The 26,423-nt window shown below is 37.9% G+C and overlaps 1 protein-coding gene across 3 annotated transcripts in view; it reads right to left on the minus strand.

Annotated features, from left to right (window-relative positions):
• PCCB (propionyl-CoA carboxylase subunit beta) overlaps positions 1-26,423 on the minus strand; it is a 96,189-nt gene that overhangs the window by 67,054 nt on the left and 2,712 nt on the right. For all 3 annotated transcript variants that reach the window (XM_081160349.1, XM_081160350.1, XM_081160351.1), the window contains exons 2-7: positions 26,176-26,295; positions 24,855-24,923; positions 20,714-20,770; positions 18,434-18,547; positions 11,571-11,681; positions 540-648 (exon numbers count right to left, since the gene is read on the minus strand). In XM_081160349.1, coding sequence (XP_081016475.1) covers positions 540-648; positions 11,571-11,681; positions 18,434-18,547; positions 20,714-20,770; positions 24,855-24,923; positions 26,176-26,295 — 580 coding nt within the window. The remainder of the gene's footprint in view (positions 1-539; positions 649-11,570; positions 11,682-18,433; positions 18,548-20,713; positions 20,771-24,854; positions 24,924-26,175; positions 26,296-26,423) is intronic.

Genomic DNA, 26,423 nt, shown 5'->3' on the forward strand with positions numbered 1-26,423 from the left:
CACTAATACCAGATTCATGCCCTGCTCCCAATTCCATGCCTCTCAGTATAGGCAATAACTTTTTGTTTCAATTCCAAAGCACCAAATAATCTTTATACATTTTGAACTCGGCATGTGTGGCAAATAACCTAAGTTCATGAATATGTGGACCGTGATCATCACATTACAACTGTACCTGGCCAATGATGACTGGTAAAATGCCATCTCCTTTAAGACATACCCAACTCTGAGTAAAAGAAAGTCACAATAAAATACAATATTTTTTTAAAGATTCTACTGTATATATGTAAGTCATACCACTTATAACCACCAGTCCAGTTAGCTTTAAATTTTTAAGTATCAAAACATTAGTACTATTTTAACAAATTTGATACTAAATCCATCTTTTTTACTATATATGTAGCCAATATACCATACTAGTCTTCTCAAATAAATTCTGCCAATTCAGTAATATTTGTAGAAGACTGTCACCATTCTCTCTGGCAATGCACCTCCTCTCAGTGTTTAAACACAGTAAGGTGAGCCTCAAAGCCTCTAACCTGACATGGTGGTATGGGTCCTGGCACCACCAAGCTCCTCCTGGGTAACGTCCTCATTGGTGACAGACTTCACAACATCAGGGCCAGTGATGAACAGGTAGGAAGTATCCTGAAATCAGAGAATTCCAGAAAGATCAATCTCAGAGCAGCAGAGCTAGATGGAGCCTATGGGTTCCCATAGCCCAAAAGACAAAAACAGAGACGGTAGTGACATGTAGCAGAACCAGGAAAGGATGCAGCTCAAAGATGCCTATCCAAACTAAAGACCTAAGTTTTCCTTCCTGTCTATTTTTTAAAATCTTTGTTGCATGTTTCTATCTCAGGAAAATGACTTGCAGTGTGGCTAACATTTCTGGGTCATTCATAACTTGTAGTGCATGAAGTCTTTTTCTAAGCACTTCATGAAAATGTATCATTAAAGCCCAGGTATTATTATCCCTTCGTCCCATTTACAGATGAGGAAACAGAGGCACTGTGACAGTGCGCCTAAAATGCAGTGTGCCTAAAATGCAGCATGCCTAAAATGAACCAGCTACCTTAAATGAAACCATTTGGAGACAATGATAATCAATGCTTTGGTATTTTCAGAGGGTGACAGGCTTTACTTTTTAGTTTTTAATTTAAAGATAATAAAGGCATATAGTAAAAAATTTAAGCAAAAGAACAGAAGATACAGTTGGATGCAAGTCTACATCCCAGTCCTTGTTTCCAGGCTTCCAATTTCCCTCCCCAAAGGCAACCACAGTCAGTTTCTCTCTCCATACATTATCCATGCACATATGAGCATTTATATGTACATAAACTAAAAATATACAAATACATATGTATATTTGCCTTTTTATGTTCTTTCCAGCACAGTGTCCTATATACATTGTTCTGAAACTTCTTGAAGATCATTCCATATCAGTATAGGATATGTATCATGATTTATTTAACTGTCACCTACTGATGGTCATTTAGGCTGTTTCCAGTGTTTTGCTATAACAACCAATTCTGCAATAAATATCTTACTTCAGTCATCTCTGTCAGCTCACTGTTCATGTTCTTTGCTCAATCTTTCTTTTACACACCACGGAATTAGTCCTTACACTATTATACGTATTGTATCAGCCTTTATTTTATGGCTCCTGAGTTTAGAATCTTGCTTGAAAGCCCTTTCTTCCTCACTCTGCACAAAGACTCAGAAATAATGCTTTTATGAACATTTGTTTATAACAGTCAACAACTGGAAATAACTCAATGTCCATCAACAGGTGAATCTCAAAATACTTACCCTTAAGTGAAAGAAGCCAGCTCCCCGCCCTCCTCCCCCAAAAGAGCACATCCTCTGTAAGTAGTGAAAAACTGGAAACGCGAAGGGCCTAGAATATCCCATACCACTTGAAGAATAAGGAGGGACAGCTTGCTCTACCAGTTATCAGCATCTGTTATAAAGTCATTGTAATTGAGATAGTGTGATGCTGGCACAGAGATAAAAATAACACTCTTGATATAAGAATGACTGATGCATTATATATGTGTTATTATAGTGTAGGAAAGAATGTTCTTTTCAACAAAAAGGCTCTAGGTCAACTAGGAAAACATCTTGAGACACACGAAAAATGAAACTAGCCTCTACTTCATACTATGTGTAAAAATCAATTTCAACTGAATTACAGGTGTAAATATAAAAGGCAAAATAATAAAGCTTTTAGAGCATAGAAACTATCTTGGTGATTTCAGGGTAGGAAAAAGTTCTTCAAGAATTAAAACACACTACCCATAAAATATACATTTGACATTTGTTCTCAAAAGAGCACAGAACCCATTTTAAAGGGAATCCCACTGGCTAAGTGAAGGGCAATCTGAGCATCCAAATAAATAATGATCATAATGAATTATAAACCACTGAGTTAAATAGGAAGTCCATGAACCTATATTAATTATAAATCCATGAAATAAACAAATGCCCTGCCCAGCCGGGCGTGGCTCAGTGGTTGAGCGTCAACCTAGGATCTAGGCGATCGGGGTTCGATTCCCAGTCAGGGCACATGCCCGGGTTGCGGGCTCGATCAATGACTCTCTCATCATTGATGTTTCTATCTCTCTCTCTCCCTCTCTTTTCCTCTCTCTGAAATCAATAAAGAAATATTTAAAAAAAAACACACAAATAAACAAATGCCCAGGAAAGCAGGGCTCTTCCTTAGAGCACAATGCCAACTGATAGGAAGTAGTAGAATTAGAAAATAACAATTCTGTAAAGACTAGTTCAGACAAGAATCATCAACAGATGCTAAATCAAGGAGAAAAAGTGTAATGCAGAGCAGCATACCTGCATGGTCTCAAAGTATCTCCCCAGTGAGTATTTATCAGTCGCAAAGAGGAAAACAATAATTACACAGTGGAAAAAACAGACAATGCTCTGAACAGTGATCAAATTAATATCACTTAATAAGGGTCAGATGGATATCACTTGTCTCCAGATGTGATCATCTGAGCAGGATACAATATCACTTATGTAGTACACAGGTTAAGAGACCTAATCTGAATCTAATCATGAGGAAACTTCAGATAAAACCAACTGAGGAACAATCTATCAAATAATTAGTTGTGTAGCCTTCAAAAATGTAAATACCATGACAAAGAAAGGCATCCAAATAGGAAAGAAAGAAGTAAAATTATTTGCCTGCAGATGATATTTTATATTTGGAAAACAATAACGATTCCACAAAAAAGTTAGAATAAACAAATTAAGCTGCAGGGCACAAAAACCAACCAATACCAGTTGCATTCCTACACATTAACAATGAACAATCTGAAAAGGGAATTACAAAAACAATTTCATTTGTGATAGCTTCTAAAAGAATAAAGTATAAGGAATAACTTAACCAAGGAGGCAAAAGACTTATACACTGAAAATTATAAAACATAGCTGAAAGAAATTGAAAAAGACACATATAAACAGAAAGATACCTATTCTTGGATCGAAAGACTAAGTACTGTTAAGATTTCAACACTACAAAAAGCAATATACACATTCATTGTCATCCATATCAAAATCCCAATGACTTTTTTTTTTTTTTGCAGAGAGAAATCCATCCTAAAGTTGACGTAGATTCTCAAGAGTCTCTTACAGCCAAGACAATCTTGAAAAAGAACAAAGTTAGAAGTCTCACTCTCTCTGATTCAAAAACCTGCTACAAAGCTACAGAAATCAAAATAGTGTGCTACTGACACAAAGACAGACATATAGACCAGTGGAACAGAATGGAGAACCCAGAAACAAACCCTCACATTTTTGGTCAAATGGTTTTTGACAATGATACCTAAACCCTTCGATGGGAGAAAAGACAATCTTTTACAACAGATTACGCTGTAAAAGCATAATATCTATATGCAAAACAAAATTGGACCTTACAATACATCATATATAAAATTTAACTTAAAATGAATCAGAGGCCTAAACATAAGAGATAAAACTATAAAACTTAGAAGAAAACGGGAAAGTCTCAAGACACTGGATATGGCAACATTTCTTAGATATGAGAACAAGAAGATAGATAATTTAATTCATCAAAATTAACATCTTTGGTGCAAAGGACAGTATCAACAGAATGAATAGGCAGCCAACAGATGGAAGAAAATACATGCAAATCATGTATCTGGTAAATGGTTAATGTCCAAAATCTATTTTAAAAAAAAACTCCTACAACTCAACAACAACCCCCCCAAAATACACCCAATTCAAAAACAGAGGACTTAAACATTTTCCCAAAGAAAATATACAAATGACCAATAAGAATATGAAAAGATGCTCAGCATCACTAATCATTAAAGAAATATAAATGAAAACCACAATGAGATACCACTTCACACCCATTAGGATTGACTAGTATTAAGAAAGAAAAAAAAAGGCAGAAAATAACAAGTGTTGGCAATGAGGTAGAGAAATTGAAACTGGAACCCTTGTGCATTGCTGGTGGGAATGTAAAATGGTGTAGTCACTGTGGAAAACAGTATGTTTCCTCAAAAAAATTAAACAGTATTAGCATGACCCAGTAATTCCACTCCTACATGTATGCCCAGAAGAACTGAAAACAGATTCAAACAGATATTTGTACACCAGTGTTTACTGCAGCACTATTCACAATAGTCAAAAGGTGGAAATAACCCAAATGTCCATTGACAGCTGAATAAACAAAATGTGGTATATACATTGAAGGGACTATTAAGCAGCCTTATAAAGAAAGGCGATTCTGACATGCTACAACATGGATGAACCTCAAAGACATTTTGCTAACTGAAATAACCCAGTCACAAATAATGTATGATTCCACAAATTCATAGACACAGAAAGGGCTGAGAGTAGGGGGCGATGAAGAGTTAGGGTTTAATGAGTACAAAACTTCAGCTGGGGTAGATGAAAAAGTTCTGGGGGTATACGGTGGTTATGGTTATGCAAAAATTTACATTTTATGTTCCTAATACCATAGAACTATAACCTAAAATTTACCATTTCAACCATTTTAATGTATATTCCACCACAATTTTAAAAACATTGTATCAGTGTTAAACTTCTTGAATTTAATAACCGGTGTGCAAGAAAGCATCCTCGTTCTTAAGAATTATACAATGAAGTATTAAGGGAAAGGGGGACATAATATATATAACCCAATCTCAGTGGTTAAGAATTCTGTAAATTTGAAATTTCAAAATAAAAAGATTTTTTTTAAACTCTATTCAAAGGATAGTGAAAAGAGAAGAAAAAGTGCAAGTCAGAGTGGGAGAAGATGGGTGCAACACATAGAACTGATAAAGAACTTTTATCTAGAATATACAAAGAACTCCTAAAACTCCGTATGAAAAACCCTCAAAATTCTCAATTTTTAAAAATGGGCAATATACAGTAAGTAATGCTATAAAATAAGAAACATGAAAACGTGCTCAACCTCATTAGTCATGGAAAAGCAAATGAAAGCCACAATGAGAGATCACACCACAAGCAAACTGGCATAATTAAATTGTGTTAATAAAAAAGTGCTGGCAAGGATGTAGAACAAGTAAAACTCTCATACACAGCTAGTAGAGTGTAAACGGCTGCAACCTCTTTGGTAAACAGGCGTTACCTAGAAGGCCTGAAGATATGTATATCCTATAACCTAACATAGTCCCTACCTTGAGAAACTGAAACACATGTGCACGAAAATACATGTGTAAGAATGCTTATATCAGTATCTTTTGCAATGGCAAAAATCTAAAACAACACAAATATCCATCAACAGTAGACTGGATGAGTATATCAGAATAATTTACTATACAGAAATTAAAGTGAATGAACTACATTTACAAAGAACATAGATAAATCTTAAAAACATAAGTCACAGCCATGCACAAAAGGATATGTATTATATGATTTCACTTTATATTAAAGGTCAAAATAGGCAACACTAAACCACATTATTGAGGCAGGCATATGTAAACTGTAAAATAAGCAAATAAAAAATTGCCATAAAAAATTGAGATAATTCCATGCAGGATGGATGGAGGAAATAGCGATTAGAAAGAATAATGGGGTCAGGGCTCCCAGAGGGCCATTTCTTAATCTGAATGTTATTTACATAGATTTGTACTTCATAATAATTTCTGAACTGTACATATTTTATTTACTTCCCTGAGTATGTATTACATTAGACAAAGTATTTACAATTTTTTAAATTAACTGGGAGAGGAGGCAAAGACAGAGCAGAGAGACCAGTTAGAAGAATTACACAATAATCCAGTTTGTGGTACTTGAATCAAAGTGGCAGCAGTTTAAGTAAAGTAGTAAGAAGTACATAGTAATTTGATTCTATTTTAGATTATATCCTAAAGTAGAATGAATATGATTTCTGACTGACTGAACTTGGGATGTGACAGAAAAAGCTAAGTCAAAATAGTGTAAATGTTTTTGACCTGAGCCACTGGAAGGCTAGACTTGCCATTTACTCCATCAGCGAAGGCTGTAGAAGAGCACTTTGGAGATGCTTTTTAGAAATCAAAACCTATTAAGTTTGAGGTACCTGTTAAAGAACAAACGGAAATGTTGGCAGGCAACTAAATGTATAATGTTCAAAAGAGTGTTCCATCCTGAAGAAATAGATTTGAGAGTTGTCAGGATTTGGTTACTGTCCTGAATTTTATGGAAGGAAAAGCCTTTTGTCAAAAATCTGAACAGGTTTTTCTTGACAAATTGTTCTAAAATAAGATCTAGGACACTCACAACATAGAATGCCTCTCAAGTAATGCCTCCTTCATCCCTTTTCAAGCTCCCTGACTTCTCTGAATTGTCATACACTCCCTCTATCTAAATGAACAAACATAGTGGCCAAAGGGTTTTTCTCAAGGGAAGGGGGGGTGTCTTGTGTGGATCATCAGGGCCCATGACTGCCTTATGCTTCCAGCAATCAGGCAGCCCAGCGGCCAGCAATGGGATATTTAAAGTCTTGAGACAGGATCAGATCACTAAGGAAATGAGAAAAAGAGCCAGAAAGAAGAAACAAAGAGAGCATATGGTGCCCTGAAGTTTCAAAGAGGAAGGAGTGATCAGCTAGGTCAACTGCTGCTGAAAGGTAAAGTAAGATAAGGACTGAGAAATGTCTATTGGACTTAATGATGCAGGAATTGTTGGTGTCTTTGATACATAAACTGACATTACTGGTGATCTTGAATAGAATAATATTCCTTTCAGCTTAAACTAAATGTCCAAAGATACTTAGGTCTATTTCTCAATTCTGTTCCCCCAGTCTTTATTTATTTACAAGTCCATTAAACAGTTTTAGTTATTTTAGTTTTATAATATATTTTTATTATGTGGCAGGGCTGGCCCTTCATTACTCTTCTTTTATGGAATATCAATGCTTGCATAGTGTTCCCCTGCCCCCCATATAAACTTTTAATTACCTTTTCTAGTCTGTCAAAAAAGAATCTGTTAGCATTTTTATTGCATTCTCATTAAACACAAGGAAGATTTAAGATGTAGAATGGTTAAAAGGCTTGATGATTATTTGCAAAAGACAAGAGAGAGGAGGTGGCACCAAAATGCAAGTATTAACTAAAGTTCTACAGGTAGAGGATGAGATTGCTTAGAATAAACACATACAATTAAAAGAGAAAGCATACCAAAAATCATTTCTATACACTAAAAATAAAATATCTGAAAAAGAAATAAAGAAAACCAGTCAATTCACAATACCATCAAGTATTAACAGAATACTTAGGAATAAATTTAATCAAGGAGGTGAAAGATCTGTATACTAAAAACTGATGAAAGACTGATGAAAGACACTGAAGATGACACAAATAAATGGGACAAGACTTTATGTTCGTGGATAAGAATTAATATTGTTAAAATACCCATACTACCCAAAGCCATCTTTAGATTCAGTGCAATTCCTATCAAAATTCCAATGGCATATTTGACAGACATAGAAAAAACAATAAGAAATTTATATAAAGCCACAAAAGACTCCAAATAGCCAAAACAATCCTGGGAAAGAATAACAAAGCTGGAGGCACCACACTTTCTGACTTCAAACTACACTACAAAGCTATATTAATCAAACAGTATGGCATAAAAAATAAGACATACTGGAACAGACATAGCCCAAAAATCAAGAGCCTGCAAATAAACCCTTACATATACAGTCACTAATATTTGACAAAGAAGCCAAGAATACCCAATGGGGAAAAGACGGTCTCTTCAATAAGTGATGGTGGGAAAACTGGAGAGCCACATGCAGAAAAATAAAATTGGACCCATATCTTCCACCACTCAGGAAAATTAATTCAAAATAGATTAAAGACTTAAAGACCTGAAACCATAAAACTCCTAGAAGAAAACATAAGGAAAACACTCCTTGAAACTGGTCTTGGCAACAATTTTATGGATAGCAAAAGCACAAGCAACAAAAACAAAATACAGTAAGTGGAACTACATAAAACTAAAAAGCTTCTGCACAGCAAAAGAAATAATCAACAAATTGAAAGGCAATCAACCTAATAAAATATTTGCAACCCAGCCAAGTGGCTCAGTTCTCAAACATCGTCCCGTGCACAAAAAGTTTGCAAGTTCGATCCCTGGGTATGTACTGGAGGCAACTGATAAATGTTTCTCTCTCTCTCCCCCCCTTCCTTTCTCTGTGAAATCAATTTTTTAAAAAATCTTTAGGTGAGGATTTAAAAATATATGTATAGCAAATTATTCATCCAATAAGGAGTTAATATCCAAAATATATAAAGAACTCATACAATTCAACAGGAAAAAAAAAAATCCAACTGAAAAATGGGCAGAAAATCTGAATAGACAATCTTTCCAAAGATGACATACAAATGGCTAACAGGTACATGAAAAGATGCTCAACATCATTCATCATCAGGAAAATGCAAATCAAAACCACAATGAGGTATCACCTCACACGTTATTTCTTACCTTTTCAAGTATAGGAATTCTAACAAGTGTTGGTGCTGATGTGGAGAAAAGGTAACTCTTGTGCACTGTTGGTAGGACTGTAAATTGATACAGCCACTATGGAAAGTGGTATGGAGGTTCTTCAAAAAATTAAAAATAGAACTATCAGCCCGGCCGGGCATGGCTTAGCGGTTAAGCATCGACCTAGGATCCAGGCGATCAGGGTTCGATTCCCGGTCAGGGCACATGCCCGGGTTGCGGGCTGCAGCCGATCAATGACTCTCTCATCATTGATGTTTCTAACTCTCTCTCTCCCTCTCCTTTCCTCTCTCTGAAATCAATAAAGATATATTTAAAAATAAGTAAATAAATAAAAATAGAACTATCATATAATGCAGCAACCTTATTTCTCAGTATATATCCAAAGGAAATGAAATCAGGACCTTAAAGAGATACACTCCCATGTTTGTTTGTTGCAGCATTATTCACAATAGCCAAGCTATGGCAATAACCTAAGTGTCCACTGATAGATGAATGAATTAAAAATGTGACACAAACATACACACAGAGAGAAATATTATTCCATTGGATACCCATAGCCATATGGACAAAGAAAATGTGACACATATATACATAAACACAAATAATGGAATATTACTCCACCATGAGAAAGAAGGAAATTCTGACATTTATGACACAAATGAACAATGAGGGCATTTCCCTTAGCATATGCTAAGTGAAATAAGTCAGAGAAAGACAAATAATGTATAACCTCACTTATATGTGGAATCTAAAAAAGTTGAATTCATAGAAACAGAGTCAAATGGTGGTTACCAGAGGCTGGGGGTTGGGGGAACTGGGGAGATGTTAGTTAAAGGGTACAAATTTCCAGTAATAAGATGAATAAGTTCTAGGGATCTAATGTACACCACGCTGACTATAGTTAACGATACTGTACTATCGTTAATGTTCTCACCACAGAAAAGAAATGGTAATTATGTGAGGTAATGAAGGTGTTAGCTAACTAATGCTATGGTGCTAATCATTTTGTAATATGTAAGTACATCAAATCAACATGCTGTACACCTTAAGTGTACACAATGTTATATGTCAATTATATCTCAATAAAGCTGGAAAAATAAAAAAGAGAAAGCAGTTTAGAGTGGAATGGCAATGGAAATCAAAATGGTGGGGCAATAAATTTGAGAAGAAATGCCAGAGATGCCAGAATGTGGTACCATGGAAGATAAAGGAAAAGAATACTGTTGAAAATGTGAGGAAAATGAAAGTTACAGAGCATTTATAGTGACATAGAAGTCACTGATGACCTTAGAGAAACAGGTTTGGTGGACTGACGGGACAGTGAGGTAAAGTGAAATGTTTTGACAGGATGAGAAGATAGAAATAGGGCAATAGACACAGGGAGATGCAGACTAAGGGGGGGCTTTTGTCTTTGTTTTGAAGACAGGAAAGCTCTGAATATGGGTAAGTTCTGAGAGTAGAATGTAGCACCAAGGGAAAGACTGAAGACAGTATACGAGATCTGAGAAATGACAGGATAAGGCCACTGAAAAGGTGAAAGAGTTGTATTCAGCAATGTGCATGTATGTGGAAAGAGTGGCCTTAACCAGAGGAATGGATACCACACCTCCATTCCTACCAGGCGGGAAGGAGAAGAGAACTGGGGTAGCACCAGGTATGTATAGGTATACACAGATTTAGTGGGCAAAGGTGAGGGAGTTCTGCTTTGTTCGGGAAGAGATGTGCTCAGGTCAACTTTTAAAGCCCACTTCTGTTGCTGAACATTTAGATTGCTTTCAATCTGTCACTAAAAACAGAAGACTTGGGTCAAAGAGTAAACACTTTTCTAAACCTCTGAATTCCTATTGCAAAACTACTAAAGAGAAAAAAAGGGTTTCCTATTTACACTGTTCTCCTCATATTGATGACTATCTACTCCCCCACCCCCCAGTCTTTCTGTCTTGGCATTTACTGTTCATTGATGTTAAAAATATTTTAAGAGGAAAAGACTGATATTTTTTAATGATATTAGGTTAAGGGTAATTACCCATGTATAAATTCAAGTAGGCTTCATTTAAAAATCATTTAAAAATATCACTCCATGTAATAAAGATATGCATCTTTCAAAATGAAGTTGGAGATCAGATTTACCATTACCATTATAGACAAAATGTAATAAAATGGCAAACAGCCAAAGAAATAAAGGTGGGTCATAAGAAACAACTTCCTAATAAAGAAGATTATAGAAAAGACTTCCATGAGAACCTTTCTGAATAGGATTCAGTAAACAATCACCTGTCTGGGCAGACGACAGGATCCTCTGATTACCTGAAAATCATTTGCAATTCAGATCAACAAGTAAAATCACCCACCAATGAAGTATACAAGTGCATTCTGCCACTGAACCCCCACAAGCTACAGGTTTTGTGCCAAAACCTTTTCTCCACTAAGACCTTATCATCACTAAGCTGAAAGCCAATGAGAATGCAGATAACAACCCAGATCTGGGTCAGGAATTATTTTTACTTCAGGTGAGGTATTACACAACTCTCAAAGGGCAGGAGAAACAGGTCTTTCTTTCTTACCTTTACCATGAACGTGAAGTCTGTCAGGGCTGGGGAGTAGACAGCCCCACCAGCACATGGGCCCATGATCAGAGAAATCTGAGGGATGACTCCGGATGCCATGACATTCCTCTGCCAAAAGAGAAAGGTAAAGGTATCCGTTACAGAGGTGTTTGAGGCATTATTTGCAGAAAGATAAAGGCAACAATAAAATTACTCTTTTACTCACAGAAATTCTATCCTGGAGGCAAGAAACCTAATCAGTATAATTTCTTCCAAAACTACATATGCAATTTGTCCCCAAAACAAGTGTGATAGTTGGCATATTACTTTCTGGGGCAAATACCCTTTCTCCTCTCCCTCCTTGGCAGTAGTTTCCCAAAAGCTCCACCAGAACTTGAACTCCACCAGAACTTGAGCCCTACCAATCTCACCCAAGCTCCAAACACACCTGAGGCTCAGCACCCGTATCTCCACAAAGCTGTCTGGAAGGATGAATGAGAACTTTAGGCAGAACATACAGGAATAGCACTTATCCTGGAGCCCTAACTTCTATTTGGAGTCCTTTCACAACCTCCACAGAGGATACCCAGCAGTTATAAGGCAAGGCTAAGAGGCAGATGCTACTTCACTCAGAGTTTTCAAGGTCTGCCCACCCCATGACAGAGCATATGGGAAGATGTAGGTAGGAGGAGCCAGAAAGGCTCCATGAAGACAACAATGTTGTGAAGGGTCAAGCCTCAGTCTATCTCCCAGGAAAGACAAGAGTGCGGCTAGAGGATCCAGGCAAGATAAGGGCCCAATGACTCCTTGCCCAACCCCCAACTTCTTTCCTTACCCTGAGCCCCATCAGCTTAAAAAAAATAATGTCACACTGATGTTTCTCTCTTCCCCCTCCCTTCCACGCTCTCTGAAAAGCAGTGGGAAAAATATCCTCAGGTGAGGATTAACAAAAATAATAATAAAATACCTTGGAATAAAGTTCACCAAGGGGATGAAAGGCCTTTATATTGAAAATTATGAGAAATTAATGACAGAAATGGAAGACACACAAAAAATTCCATGTTCACAGATTAGAAGAATATTGTTAAAATGTGCACACTACCCAATCTATGGACTCAGTGCAATCCCTATCAAAATTCCAACAGCATTTCTCACAATAGAACAGAGAAATCCTAAAATCTGTATGAAACTATGAAAAAAACCAAGTAGCCAAAGCAATCCTGATATAGAAGAAACCTGGAGGCATCACACTAGCTGCTTCCAAAATATATTACAAAGCTATAGTAATCAAAACAATGTAGTATTAAATTAAAAACAGACACAGATCAATGAAGCAGAATAGAGTGCCCAGAAGTAAACCCATACATATAAGGTCAATTATTTAATGACAAAGGAGCCAAGAATATACAATGAAGAAAGGAGAGTCTTCAATAAATGGACCTATGGGTCGGCTTTAGCTCAAGCGGTTACTTCGTCAATAAATGGTCCTAAAAAAGCTGGACAGCCACATGCAAAAGAATGAAACTAGACCACTATCTTACACTATATGCAGAAATAAACTCAACATGAATTAAAGACTCGAACATAAAACACTTAGCAAAAAACTTAGGTGGTAAGCTCCTTGACAAAGGTCTTGCAATAATTTTCTTAATCTGACACTAAAAGCAAAAGCAACAAAATCAAAAATATGAGAGATTACAGACTACATCAAACTAAAAACCTTATGCACAGCAAAGGAAACAATCAACGTAATGAAAAGACTACCCATGAAATGGGAGACAACACTGAAAATCATGTATCTGATTAGGGGCTAATATACAAAATATGTAAATAACTCATACAACTTAATAGCAAAAAAAAAAAAAAAAAGATTAAAAAATGGGCAGAGGATCTAAACAGACATTTTTTCTGAAGAAGACATTCAGAAGGCCAACAGGTACATGACAAGATACTGAACATTTCTAATCATCAGGAAAATGAAAATCAAAACCACATGAGATATCACCTCACATCTGTCAGAAAGGCTATCATTAAAAAAAAAACCTAAAAATAACAAGTGTTGGCAAGGATATGGAGACAAAGAAACCCTGTGCACTATTGGTGGGAAAGTAAACTGGTACAGTCACTAAAAATAGAACTACAATATGATCCAGCAATTCTACTTCTGGGTACTTATCTGAATAAAATAAAAACATGAACTTGAAAAGATATATAAGCACTACCATGATCACTGAAACATTATTTTTAAGAGCCAAGATATGGGAACAACCTACAAATTCATCAATGACTGAATGGATAAAGAAATTGTGATATACAGAAGGGAACAGATCAAGAGAAGAAGAATCAGAGAACTACAAAAACAACCAAAAAACAATTAACAAAATGTCAATAAGTACATACTTATCAATAATTACTTTAAGTGTAAATGGATTAAATATTCCAATAAAAATACATAGGGATGACTGAATAGATTAAGAAACATGACCTGGACCTAGCCAAAGGTTTAGCTCTCTGGTTAGAGGGTCAGTCCTTGGACTAAAGGGTCAATTGTGTTTCTACACACTTGCAAAGAGCAACCCAAAAGGAAATTAAAACAATTTCATTCACAATAGCATTAAAAAATTATAAAATGCTTAGGTATAAATAAAAAGTGTAAAACATGCATGCTAAAAATTATAAAATATTGTTGATATAAATTAAAGATGACCTAAATAAATGGAGAAACATTCCATCGACATGGAGTAGAAAACTCAAAATGTTAAAATATAAATTTCTGCAAAATTGATCTACTGACTCAATATAGTTTTTATCAAATTTCATCAAGCATTTCTGTATAGTTGACACTGATGAAGAATTTTATATGGAAATGTAAAGGATCCAGAATAGTCAAAACAGTTTTTAAGAAGAACAAGACTGTAGGACTTTACAAAATAAAAAAGACTGACAATACTAAGTGTTGGCAAGGTTGCAGAGAATCTGAAATGCTCAATACATTGTTTGTGGTAATGTAAAATGGTACATTCATTTTGGTTTCTTAAAAAGTTATATATTTATAAGACCCACATCTTATAAGATATGCACTCTTAGGGAGCTGGAGAAATGGGTGAAAAGGGTGAAAGGAATTAAGAACAAATTGTCAGTTATAAAAATAGTCATGGTGATATAAAGTACAGCATACAGAATATAGTCAATAATATTGTAATAACTATGTATGGGTACCAGACTTACTGAGGTGATCACTTCATAAGGTATATAAATGTTTAATCACTGTATTGTATACCCGAAACTAGTATAATATTGTATTTTTCAACTGTAATTGAAAAATATTTTTTTAAAAAAAAATCCACCCTCAAGTATCTATACTCAAGGGTAATGAAAACATAATGTCCACACAGAGTTCTACACAAATATTCACAGCAGCATTTTTTGGTTTGGAAAGTACCATCATTGCATTGTATAAATTTGGAATCACATGTATTCTTGAACAAATAATAAAGTATATGATTATAATGCAACTGTCCATAGAGAGCTGGTATGCCTCCTTCATTGTACTGGTAACACATTTTTCTATCCTGCCAACCTCCTCATCCCAAAGGCCCTTTTTAATTTATCATTTATAGTATTTGATTCTCGCTTTTATTATTTATACCATCAACTCAAGTTTATCTTCTTGTAAGCTTGTCCAGTGACTTTTAGAACACTTTTACTTTTTTTCCCCCCACCTGACCAGCACTAGTTAAGTAATCTGACTGATGGATCCCTGCCACCCCCTAAAGGAAAGTAACCTTGCCATAATCAATCGGCTTTTTGGCCTAATATAACTTCTTTGTTCCTGTTCCCTTCTGTATATAAAAGTTTTCATTTTGTACAGCTCCTTGGAGCTCCTTCCTTTTCACTAGTGAATTCTACCAAACATGTATTTATATTATCCCTCTTCACCTTTTTTTGCCAATGCCCCTACTCCCTTTCCCTCTGGCAACTATCAATTTTTTCTGTTTCTACAAGTCTTTTTGCTTTGTTTGTTCATTTGCTTAGTTTTTTAAGATTTCACATGAGATCATATTTGTCCTTCTTGTCTGACTTATTTCACTTAGCATAATACCCACTAGGTCCATACATGTCACAAATGGCAAGATTTCATTCTTTTTTATTGGTGGAATATTAATACAATATTCCTGTGTGTGTGTGTGTGTGTGTGTGTGTGTGTGTGTGTGTGTGTGTGTATCTCACATCTTCATTCATCTATCGATGAATACCTAGGTTGCTTCCATATCTTGGCTATTGTAAATAATGCTAAAATAAACATAGAGGTACATATATCTTTTTGAATTAGTGTTTTTGTTTTCTGCAGCAATAAACATAGAGGTGCATATATCCTTTTGAATTAATGTTTTTGTTTTCTGAAGATAAATATCCAGAAATGGAACTCCTAGGTCCTATGATAGTTCTAGTTTTAAATTTTTGAGGAATCTTCAACTATTTTCCCTAGTGACTACACCAATTTATAATCCCTATTGTACATGAGGGTTCCCTTTTCTTTACATCGTTGCCAACGCTTATTTGTTCAATTCTTTTTTGCTTTTTATCATCATTTATCCCCTCTGCCCTCTTCCACCTCCACCCATCCCTTTCCCCCATCGCAATCACCACACTGTTGTCCATGTCCATGAGTTCTTTTTTTTTTTGCTCAATTCCCTTACCTCCTCCCAACACTCCCCCTGTTGAATTCTTAATAGCCAAGCCATTCTGAAGGTGTGAAGTGGTATCTCATTGTGGTTTTGATTTACATTTCCCTGATAATTATATCCATATAAAATATTATTCATCAATAAAAAGAAATGAACCACCAATACATAGTACAATATGACTGAACCTCAAAAAACATTTTAAATGAAAAGAGTCAGACACAAAAACTGTAGCGAGAGAAAGCTGATCAGTGTTTGCCTTCAGCTGGGCAGGCATTGACTGCAAACAGGCAGGAGGGACCTTTTTGGAGGGAAAGGTTCTGAAACTGGATTGTGGTGAGGGTTATACAACTCTATAAATTTATTAAAAATCATTGAATTGTATGCTTACAATGGACTGACTTTATGATTTGTAAATTATATCTCAATTAATCTGTTTTTTTAAAACGTCAAAGTCATGGAGTCCAAAAATAACTGAAAAACTGCTCCAGGTTAAAGAATATTAAAGAGATATGACAACTAAAGGCAGCACTTGATCCTGGATTGGTTCCTAGACAGTGAGGGTGAAAAAAGTTATAGAGAGCTTTATTAGGATCATTTGATGAAATCTGAATAAGGACCATGGATAAGAATAATATTGATGAATCAATGTTAAGTTTCCTGATTTATATTATTATACCCTGGTTAAATAAGAGAATGTGCTTTCTTAAGAAATACACAATGAAGGATTTAAGAGATAAAGGAGGCACAATCTCCAACTTACTCCCAAATGTTTCAGAAAAATATAACATACAAATATGTCCATATGGAGAGAGAATGATAGAGCAAATGGGCAAAATGTAAACAACGGGTAAATCTGGGTAATGGACATATGGGAATGCGTCATACTTTTTGCAATTTTTCTATAAAGTTTGAAATTATATCAAAATAAAGTTACAAGAAAGTAACAGAAATAACAGTACAGGCAGGAAGAAGGGAGTGGAGGTGAAGTTATAATAAGCAGCACTAGCAAATTATTAATTAAGCAATGCAGATCTTGACGTCACTAAAGCCTATCCCCTGAAAACAAAAGAAAACCCAACTGCCCCAGGTGAGTTAGTCTAGATGATATTCTAAAATCCAATCCAGCTCTAAAATGTGACGGTTTACTGCCGCTTCTCTTAGGGCCATTCTTTCTTTCCCTCGTTTCTAACACAGACATGACTTCCAGGCCAGGGGCCAAAGTGGACCTTCCAGGCCTAAACTGTTACAGCCAAGCCACCCAAAAAACTAATTCTCCCCAGTGGGTTATCCCTGGAGCTCAAGTTTAAAGATTAAAAACTAGGTTTAAGATCTACAATGTGGCTTCTCAACTAACACAAGTGCTCCCACAACTCGCAGAGTATCTTACACAAAGTAAACACACATTTTTCTGACTGATTCCAAAGGGCAGTAGCCAAGGATAAAAACCCTCATAAGCCTGCAGGCCAGGGGATGACAAGAACAGCTGCCCTGATTATAAACAATGTCTGCCTGTCTCCTTCCTTCCTCTCTCTCTTTCCTCCCCTCCCTGGAAATGCTGATCTGTCCCTTTTCTCAAGTTTCCATCTGGCAGTATCTCTCTCCCTCACCCCAATCTTCCTTACTATATCTCTCACAATATACTTCCTACTTCAAAAAACAGTTAATTTTTGTGTGTTTCTTTTCATTTCTTTCTCTTTAATTTAGTCTGTGTAAACAAAAAGATATCTGAAATGATGTTCACCAAATATTTCTAAATGGTAGGATTTGGGGTGATTTCTTTCTTTGTACTACAGCTTGAACTTTGTATAATGATCTTGTTATGTTTTAATCAAAAAATAAAAAGCACTGCATTGTTTTAAATTCCTAATTCCAGCAAATCAGTTAATCTGCACCTTATTCTCTCACCCTTGCTTTTGAGGAAAAAAAATATTTTAGCAACTTTCTCTTATGAATGATCTTGAATTTTGTTTTCCCCCTATGAGGGCCTCTCTATAGGAAAAAAATTTTAAAAACCTCCCCACCTACTCTCTTTCATCCACCCTTCATGCTATTCCTGGTGACACAGAAAGAAGCCACAGAACAGGTACAATAGGGCAGAAAACAATGAGATAGAAAAGCTCTGACCAGGACATAGTTTAGAGAACTAAGCCCTGTACTTTTTCACTCTCTATTCTCTATAGACAGGTTTCTCACCAGAAAGATGTCTGCATAGCCAGCCAAAGACTCTACTCCCTCTTGGATCCGTGCTCCCCCAGAGTCATTCAGCCCAATCACTGGAGCTCCCACTGTCATGGCCTGGTCCATGATCTGAGAGAGTAGAGAGATCTTTTGTGAGACAACTGATCCTGTTATCAAAAACAGCATTTACAAAGCACCACAGTGTTTACTGTACAATGTTCTGAGAGCACTTTTCAAGAACAGTAACACTGGCTTCATTCCCCATGATGATTCGGTACCTTCATGGAAGACAGAGAACCAGATATTTAAAGGGCTAAAGACGCCCAAACATCTGAGAGCCAAAGCACTTCCCATCGGCAGGGGATAAGACTGCTCATGACCATTTCTAGAGCCACAGGCCCAGGCTATAGCTATGCACACATAACATTTAGTCAGTGATGGACCACATATACAATAGTGGTCCCATAAGATTATAATGAAGTTGAAAAATTCCTATTGCCTAGTGATGTTATAGTTGTCGTAATCGGATAGCACAATGCATTACTCATGTGTTTGTGGTGATGCTAGTGTAAACAAACCTAGAGCTGCCAGTCCTATAAAAAAGTATAGCAGGTACAGTACCTGATACTTGTTAGTGACAACCATGTCACCGGCTTATGTATTTACTATAGTACACCTTTCTCTTGTGCTTGATTTAATCTCACATTGTTTTGTACATTAACATGCTGTACAGGTTTGTAGCCTAGATGGAATAGGTTATTCCATATAGCCTAGATGTGTGGTAGGCTATGCCATCTGGATTTATGTAAGAACACTCTGATGTTCGCACAACGACAAAACCGCCTAACAATGCATTTCTCAGAACATATCCCCATTGTTAAGCAGCACATGACTGTAATATGTTTTAGCAGCCAGTTGTGCTCCCAGTTACTCTTTTGAAAGAACAGATAGACAGAATGGCAAAGAAGTATTTTCATGAAAGTAAATGTGGACTCATCTGTTAACCTGAGGACTGGCCCAGCCCTGCTTTTACTTCTGAGACAGATTTTCCTCATGGGTCAGTAGCTGACAGCCTAATGAGCAATATTCGTAACAGCCCTTGACAGTTTACAAAGTATTTTGACTTCCATGATCTCAGTTAACAATCATAACAGAAGCAGTAAAAGAGAAAAATTAGAAGGTTTAAAAGGTAAGTGATGGGCCAGCCTGCATGGCTCAGTGGTTAAGCATCGACCTGTGAACGAGGGGGTCACAGTGATTCCTGGCCAGGGCTTATGCCCGGGTTTCAGGCTCAATCCCCAGTGGAGGGCATGCAGGAGGCAGCCTATCAATGACTCTCTCTCATCACCGATGTTTCTCTCTCTCTCCCTCTCCCTTTCTCTCTCTGAAATCAATAAAAACATTAAAAAAAAAAAAAGTTAAGTGATAGGCCCAAGGTCTCAGGAGTAATAAATGACAGGACCGTGACTACAACCCAGGTGTTCCATTACACAGGAAAGCCCAGCCTAGCTACTACTAGTCAACTCTACTTTTAACTCCAGAATTCTCCAAATATTATCTACACTTTTATTCATCCCCAGAGCATCTCATCTGAAGCATTGTTATTAAAATACCATCATGTAATCCTTGCACTGCTCTTTATCTTTTAGCACCTGGTCTCTCCACCGAGACTGTGGGTTCTTTACCTGGGGTCCTCAGAACCCCAAGGCATCTGTGAATAGAATTTAGAGAGCCAATGAAATTGAATGGGGGGAAAAAATGTACATCTGTATCTTTATTAACTCTATCTGATCTTTAGTATTTCCTTCAATTATGAATACAGACCAAGAACCACATAATTATTAGAAATACCTGTGGCTTTGCCATTAATAGCAGCCACATATATTTCTGTGCCATGTTAAAGTTGTTGCATATATCTTGAAATACCATTTTCATTCATGCCCACTTGAAATTAGAGCACTTTAGATCCACTGCTAAATCTTGTTATTCAATGCACTAATAAAGCACATATACAACAAATATGCTGTTTTTAAAAAATATTTTTAATCCTTTGTAGTCCTACATATTTTATTCTAAGCATGTAAAAAAATGTGAGTCCAGGCTTCACCAGCCTGCCAAAGAGGTCCATAGTACAAAAAATGTTAAGAACTCCTGCCCTGTACTAAAGGTAGCACATCTTGCATACCTCTGTCCCACCCCACATACTCAGCTCAGAGTCTTGCACCCCAAAGATACTCAATATGCACTATGTGACTAAGGAAAGTACTGTGTTTGTTGTTACTATTAAATACTTACTTTGCAGATCTTTTGGGCATGTGCTCCTGACAAACTACCTCCAAAAACTGTAAAATCCTAAAAAGAAACAAAAAAACAAACAAACACACAAATCCACAATATAGTGACTATATTAGTGACTATAGCCAGGGATGAAGAGCCAGTAGGAGGAGGAAACAGAAAATTCATAGTTTTTAAAGGATTTTCAGAAGTTAAAAAAAATGTTTACATCTGATTTATAAATTATTTCACAGAATAGTGACTCTCTTTAAGGGAGTTCATCTATTGTCAAGACCAAAAGACCTAGTCTTTGTTCTACAAAAATGATTTGTAGCTCTGAAGAAAGGAAAAACTTTTCATACAGAATTAACAAAAATCAGATTCTATGGGTTGTCAAACAGGTATCTCTATTACTAGGAAACATTTGCTGTTTTGACAAGGGAGGTGAAAAGTAAATCAGAGCCCTTACTGCTTCCTCTTGCTTATGGATTTTCATGCGAAGGGCTTCTTGTAGAAATGACCTTCTTCCTAAACCCCACCCCCCAAAAGACAGTGGGGAATTAAAAACAGATTCAGCACATGAGGGCCAAAAAAGGAAGAGGAAACAGCAGCAGAAAAGAAACTGAACAAATCTGAGGAGAATTGAAAGCACAAGAATATCTGACTGGGAGCAAATAAAAGGCTATGCACCTGCAGAGGGAGAAACCACAAGGAAGGGACAACCCAGGAACCCTGAAAAGGGGCAAGGGTGTGGAGGGAGAAAAGCAAATTAATACAAAGTCTGTGTTAGGAGCAGTTAGACCCCACAGGGCCTCTCCTTCACTTTGAGAGGAGAAAGCTTTATTCTCTAAAGAAACTTAACCAGAGAGGGCTCTGGCCAGGTGGGTCAGTTGGTTGGAGCATCATCCCATGCACCATAAAGGTTCTGGGTTCAATTCCCAGTCAGGGCACACACCTAGGTTTTGGGTTCAATCCTTGGTCAGGGCTTGTACGGGAGGCAACCAATCGATGTTTCCTCTCCCTCTCTTCCTCTCTGCACTCACAATCACCAGCAGCAAAAGAAGAAAAAGGTGAAGCTGAAAATAGGCGAGATTAGGAACTTATACACTAAATGATGAACCAGCACTAGCCCCTCCTTTCTTCCTACTCCCCTCCCCCCAAAACACACCCCTACAGCCAATTATCAGGCAAGGGACTGAGGCTGTTCCTCTGGAAAAACAGAAGCTCCTGCCCTAGCCAGTTTGGCTCAGTGGTTAGAGCGTTGGCCCTCAGACTGAAGAGTCCGGGGTTAGATTCCAGCCAAGGGCACACACCTTAATTGCAGGCTGGATCCCCAGCCCCAGTCGGGGTGTGGGCATGAGGCAGCCAATCAATGTGTCTCTCTCACATCGATTTTTCTTTCTCTCTCTCTCTCTCTCTCTCTCTCCCCCCTTCCACTCTCTCTGAAAAGCAATGGAAAAATATCCTCCCCAGAAAAAGTGCCTACAGATATTGAGGCAGGATAGTAAGAGACTAGGAAAATTCCTTAGCAAGTGGAATGGAGAAACCGAGACAGATAGCCGAACAAAACTGGCCCAGTAATTTACAGCCAGATACAGAAGGTCACCTCTCTAGAGATAACATCTAGGCCTCAATTGTATTTCAGCCCCAGGCCCAGAAAAGCAGCAAAACTAGGTAGGCACGCCAGGACCACCAAGTGCAATGACTAATGACTCCCTGCCTGACACCGACCAATCAGTGGAGACCATGACCCTGAAAGGATACACCTGGAAGAGCTGATGAATATTGTACTGAGATCCTTCCCTAAGGCCGCCCCTAAACTCCTAGCCTTTAAAAGCCCTAAAAAAGAAGGTCCCAGCACCCTCTCTCCCTCCCTGGAGCACACCCCCACTTTTCCCTTTCCCCTCTTCTTCTCCAACAGGCATGCATCTCCTAAACTCAATGGGTCCCCAAGATACTTGCAACCAGGAGAGCAATGGACAACAGTAGCTCGTCATGGGTAAACCCCTTAACTGTCTACCAAGGTACCCTTTTCTCTGACTTCTCAGTGAACCAAAGCAGCCCTGCCTAGGTCCATTTCTTTCCTATAATGTTTCTAGAGAGCCAAAGCAGCCCTGCCTAGGCTCTCCGGTTGCTTCTTCTAACCTAAACTCTTCCTGTTTCCCTGTATCCAGCTTTAATAAACGTCTTCTCAAAATCACCTGGACTCATACTGTGAAACCTTTCCTGCATGAAGTCAAGAACCCACATGCTACTACTGGCTGGCCCTAGGCAGACCCGCTAAGGGCCATGTCCCTTTTTCAGTAACAATATTAACATTTTGAGGATCACTCCCCACCCTCAGTATCCTTCAGGGCCTATTTCAAATGTTCCATTTTCCCTAAAACTTTTCTCAATCCTAGATGTGAGCTTCCCTTGTCCTGAGCCCATAACACCTGCCCAGAACCTCTCTCACCCTATCTGTACTGCAATGGATTCTGTTCAGGCCCATTCAATCTAAAAAATGATTAGCTTATTCAGAGGAAGAACTGTCTCAGTCACTACCACCAGCCCCAACTCCCCTCCTTACCTCATGGGCATAAGAGGTGCTCAAATGTGCTGCTTAGGTAAATTTTTATCTTTTTTTTTTTTTTATCATCACCCGAGGATATTTTTTCCATTGCTTGTCAGAGAGAGTAGAAGAGAGAGAGAGAAACATCGATGTGAGAGAGACACATCTATTGGTTGGCCCCTGCACGAGCCCCGATTAGGGCCGAGCCTGCAAAGGCTCTCGGCTGGAATCAAACCTGAGGTCCTTCAGTCCGAGGGCCGACACCCTAACCACTGAGCCAAACCAGCCAGGGCTCGAGCTATCTTATTAATTGTTCCTTCTGTACAAGTTTTTGCCTAGCTCTCGTAAATTACACACACACACACACACACACACACACACACACACACAAAGAGAGAATTCCTTCTAGTTAAGTATTTGATAGACCCACTTATAACAGTTTCAAAACATTTCAAAGTTAACTCAATTAGCAAATGAGCATTGTCTAAATACAATAAATTCAAAATTAGCCAAGCATAATTATTTTAATATTAAACTCAGAAAACATTTTAGGTTTCTAAACAAATTCTATAACTGTAGGTCTAATAAATATGTATGTATGTTTATTTCCACCTCTCAGAAGAGGGGGAAAAATCAAACCCAAAATAGCAACAACATGTTCTTTGTGTTAGTTTTCTAATACAATTTGTTGCTGCTGTAACAAATTACCATAAATTCAGTGGCTTGAAACAACATAAATGTATTACCTTACAGTTCTGTAATTTAAAAGTCCTACATGGGTCTTACTGGGTTAAAATCAAGGCTAGCAGCGCTATGCTCCTTTCTGGAGGTTCCAAGGAATAATCTGTTTTCTTGCCTTTTCCAGCTTTTGAGATCTTCCATACTCCTTTGCTCGTGACCCCCCTTCCTGCATCTTCTAAGCCAGTAATGGCAGGTCACGTCCTTCTCACATCTCCTTTGCCTCTTTCTTCCACTTTTAAGGACGCTTGTGATTACATTGGGCGCACCTGGATAACCCAGGCTACTCTATTTTAAGGTGAGCTTATTAGCAATATTAATTCTACCTACAAGCTTAATTCCCCTTTCCATGTAAGGTAACAACATATTCACAGGTTTCAGGGATTAGGACTTGGACATCTTTGGGGGCCATTATTCTGCCTACTACATTCTCCTATGGTCTCAGTGTGAAGAAACTGTATCTGTTTTGATTTAGCTTGATAAAACATGTTTGAACACTTTCATGAAAACCAAAAATTCAGGGGTCCGTGGTTCTGAGAGTCAAGTCCCCTCTGCCCAAGCTGCATCAAGGTCTCTCAGGTCCACACACCCTGCCCAGGACATAGCTGCCCTCCAGGCACACAATCAGCCTGCCAAGACTCACAGCATTACTGCCCTGTGATCCTCCCCCAAACAGACTAGGGATTCTGTCTCCCTAAGAAAAAACACATAGCATAATATTGCGGACACATGCGCTGAAAAAGAGAAAGTAAATCCCACATCTGCCCCAAGCTACATGCAAGTTTTTCATTCCCCACGGCTGTTTCCTTCTCACATATTTTGCTCCTGGCTCTGCCCTCAAGGAAAGCTCCACCTATTGGAGTTATGAAATACCTGACTGAAGACGTAAACCAATCTTCCATTTATTCGGCCCCGTCCAGTGACCACACTGTCTCCAGGAAACTACCAGAAAAATAATAAAATAAAGGTTCAAAACACAAACATTTCTTTTTAAAAATTTAGCAATTATGCCCCAATGAAAGATGCCCACCCCAGGAAAACACCCCAAATTGTTTAAAATTCAATATGAATTAGAACACGAAGAAATCTCCCTCCCCCCTCAGATCTGCAACAGCAAGCACTGGGCTACTGCTTTAATAGAAATGAAGGGTGCTGCAGTCTTAGGCCTCATCTCCTTCTGAAAAGCAGAACAGTCAAGAGACTCTCTAGGGTTGTCACTATCAAAGGCTCACAGGAAGGAAAGGGACATATAAAAAAACATGGCAACTTCTACAAAACCCCACACCCCACCCACAAATGTTAGAAAGGCAAACCTATCATTTTGTTTGAAATCCCGGCAATCACTGTGTGGCCCATAATGGCCCAAATACAGCCAGCTGGTTTGGTGCCAAGTTTACACATCTTTGGTCACAAACAGCATATATGCAAACCTGAAGAAAACCGACCAAAGTGAGTCCAAAGAACTCAGCAACACTCACAGAGAACACCCAACTGAAAGAAGCAGTGTGAGTGATTCTGACCTCAAAAACTCCAAGGCATAAACTTAGTGTGTCAAAGAGGCAATGGGTGAGTCTTTAGGGGTCTCTGATGCCTACACAGGCCAGAACACAGCTAAAAGACTTTCTCACCTTTCCTTCCAAGTTTGTCATTCTACACCTGGGAGAACTCTGAACCCACAACCAGAGTCTTGGGAACTGAGCCAGAGTCCCACTGCACAAGGTATATGAGCAGCCCACTCACATTCCTTCATCTGCAGACAAAGGTAAGTGGGGGACCTGGAGGCCACAGTAGTGCCTCTCTTACCATTCCAGGGCCCCAAACATGAAAATGTTTCAATATATCCTGAGTCCCAGAAGAATTTCATTAGTCTAGTGCAGTGATTTTCAACTGGTATGCAGCCAGAACTTTTATAACATGCAATACCTGACCTCTTTTCCCTTAGATTGTCAAATAAAAGAGATGACAAAAGCCAACACAATAGCCGTCTGGTGTGACTGAATCAAATTTATACCTTTTGTGTGTGTGTCAGATTGGTAAAAAATGTATTTTTTGGTGTGCCACAGAATTTTAGTAATTAGTTTATGTGTGCCATGAGATGAAAAAGGTTGAAAATTGATGGTCTAGTGGGTAGGCCAGCAGGGCCACAGCAGGAAAGTACAATTTGGAGGTTCACAACATCATCATGAAGAGATACCTTATTCTTATCAGCAGCCATTCCAAAATCTGCACATCTGTGTTCCACAAACATGTCGCTCTCAACAAAACTGTCAGGGTCCAGCAAGAGACTGATCCGTTCTCTGGCTGTTAGCTTTCCCTAAAATGCAACAAAAATCATTCAGTGTTGTCATCACAGACAAAGTCAGTAAGCAAGGAATGCTCACAGGAGGACCAGGAGAACAGGTTTTGCCTCTTCACCCCACGTGAAAGCCTGTATTCTATCAA

Source organism: Miniopterus schreibersii (genome assembly GCF_964146895.1).
Source record: "Miniopterus schreibersii genome assembly, chromosome: 15".
NCBI lineage: Eukaryota > Metazoa > Chordata > Mammalia > Chiroptera > Miniopteridae > Miniopterus > Miniopterus schreibersii.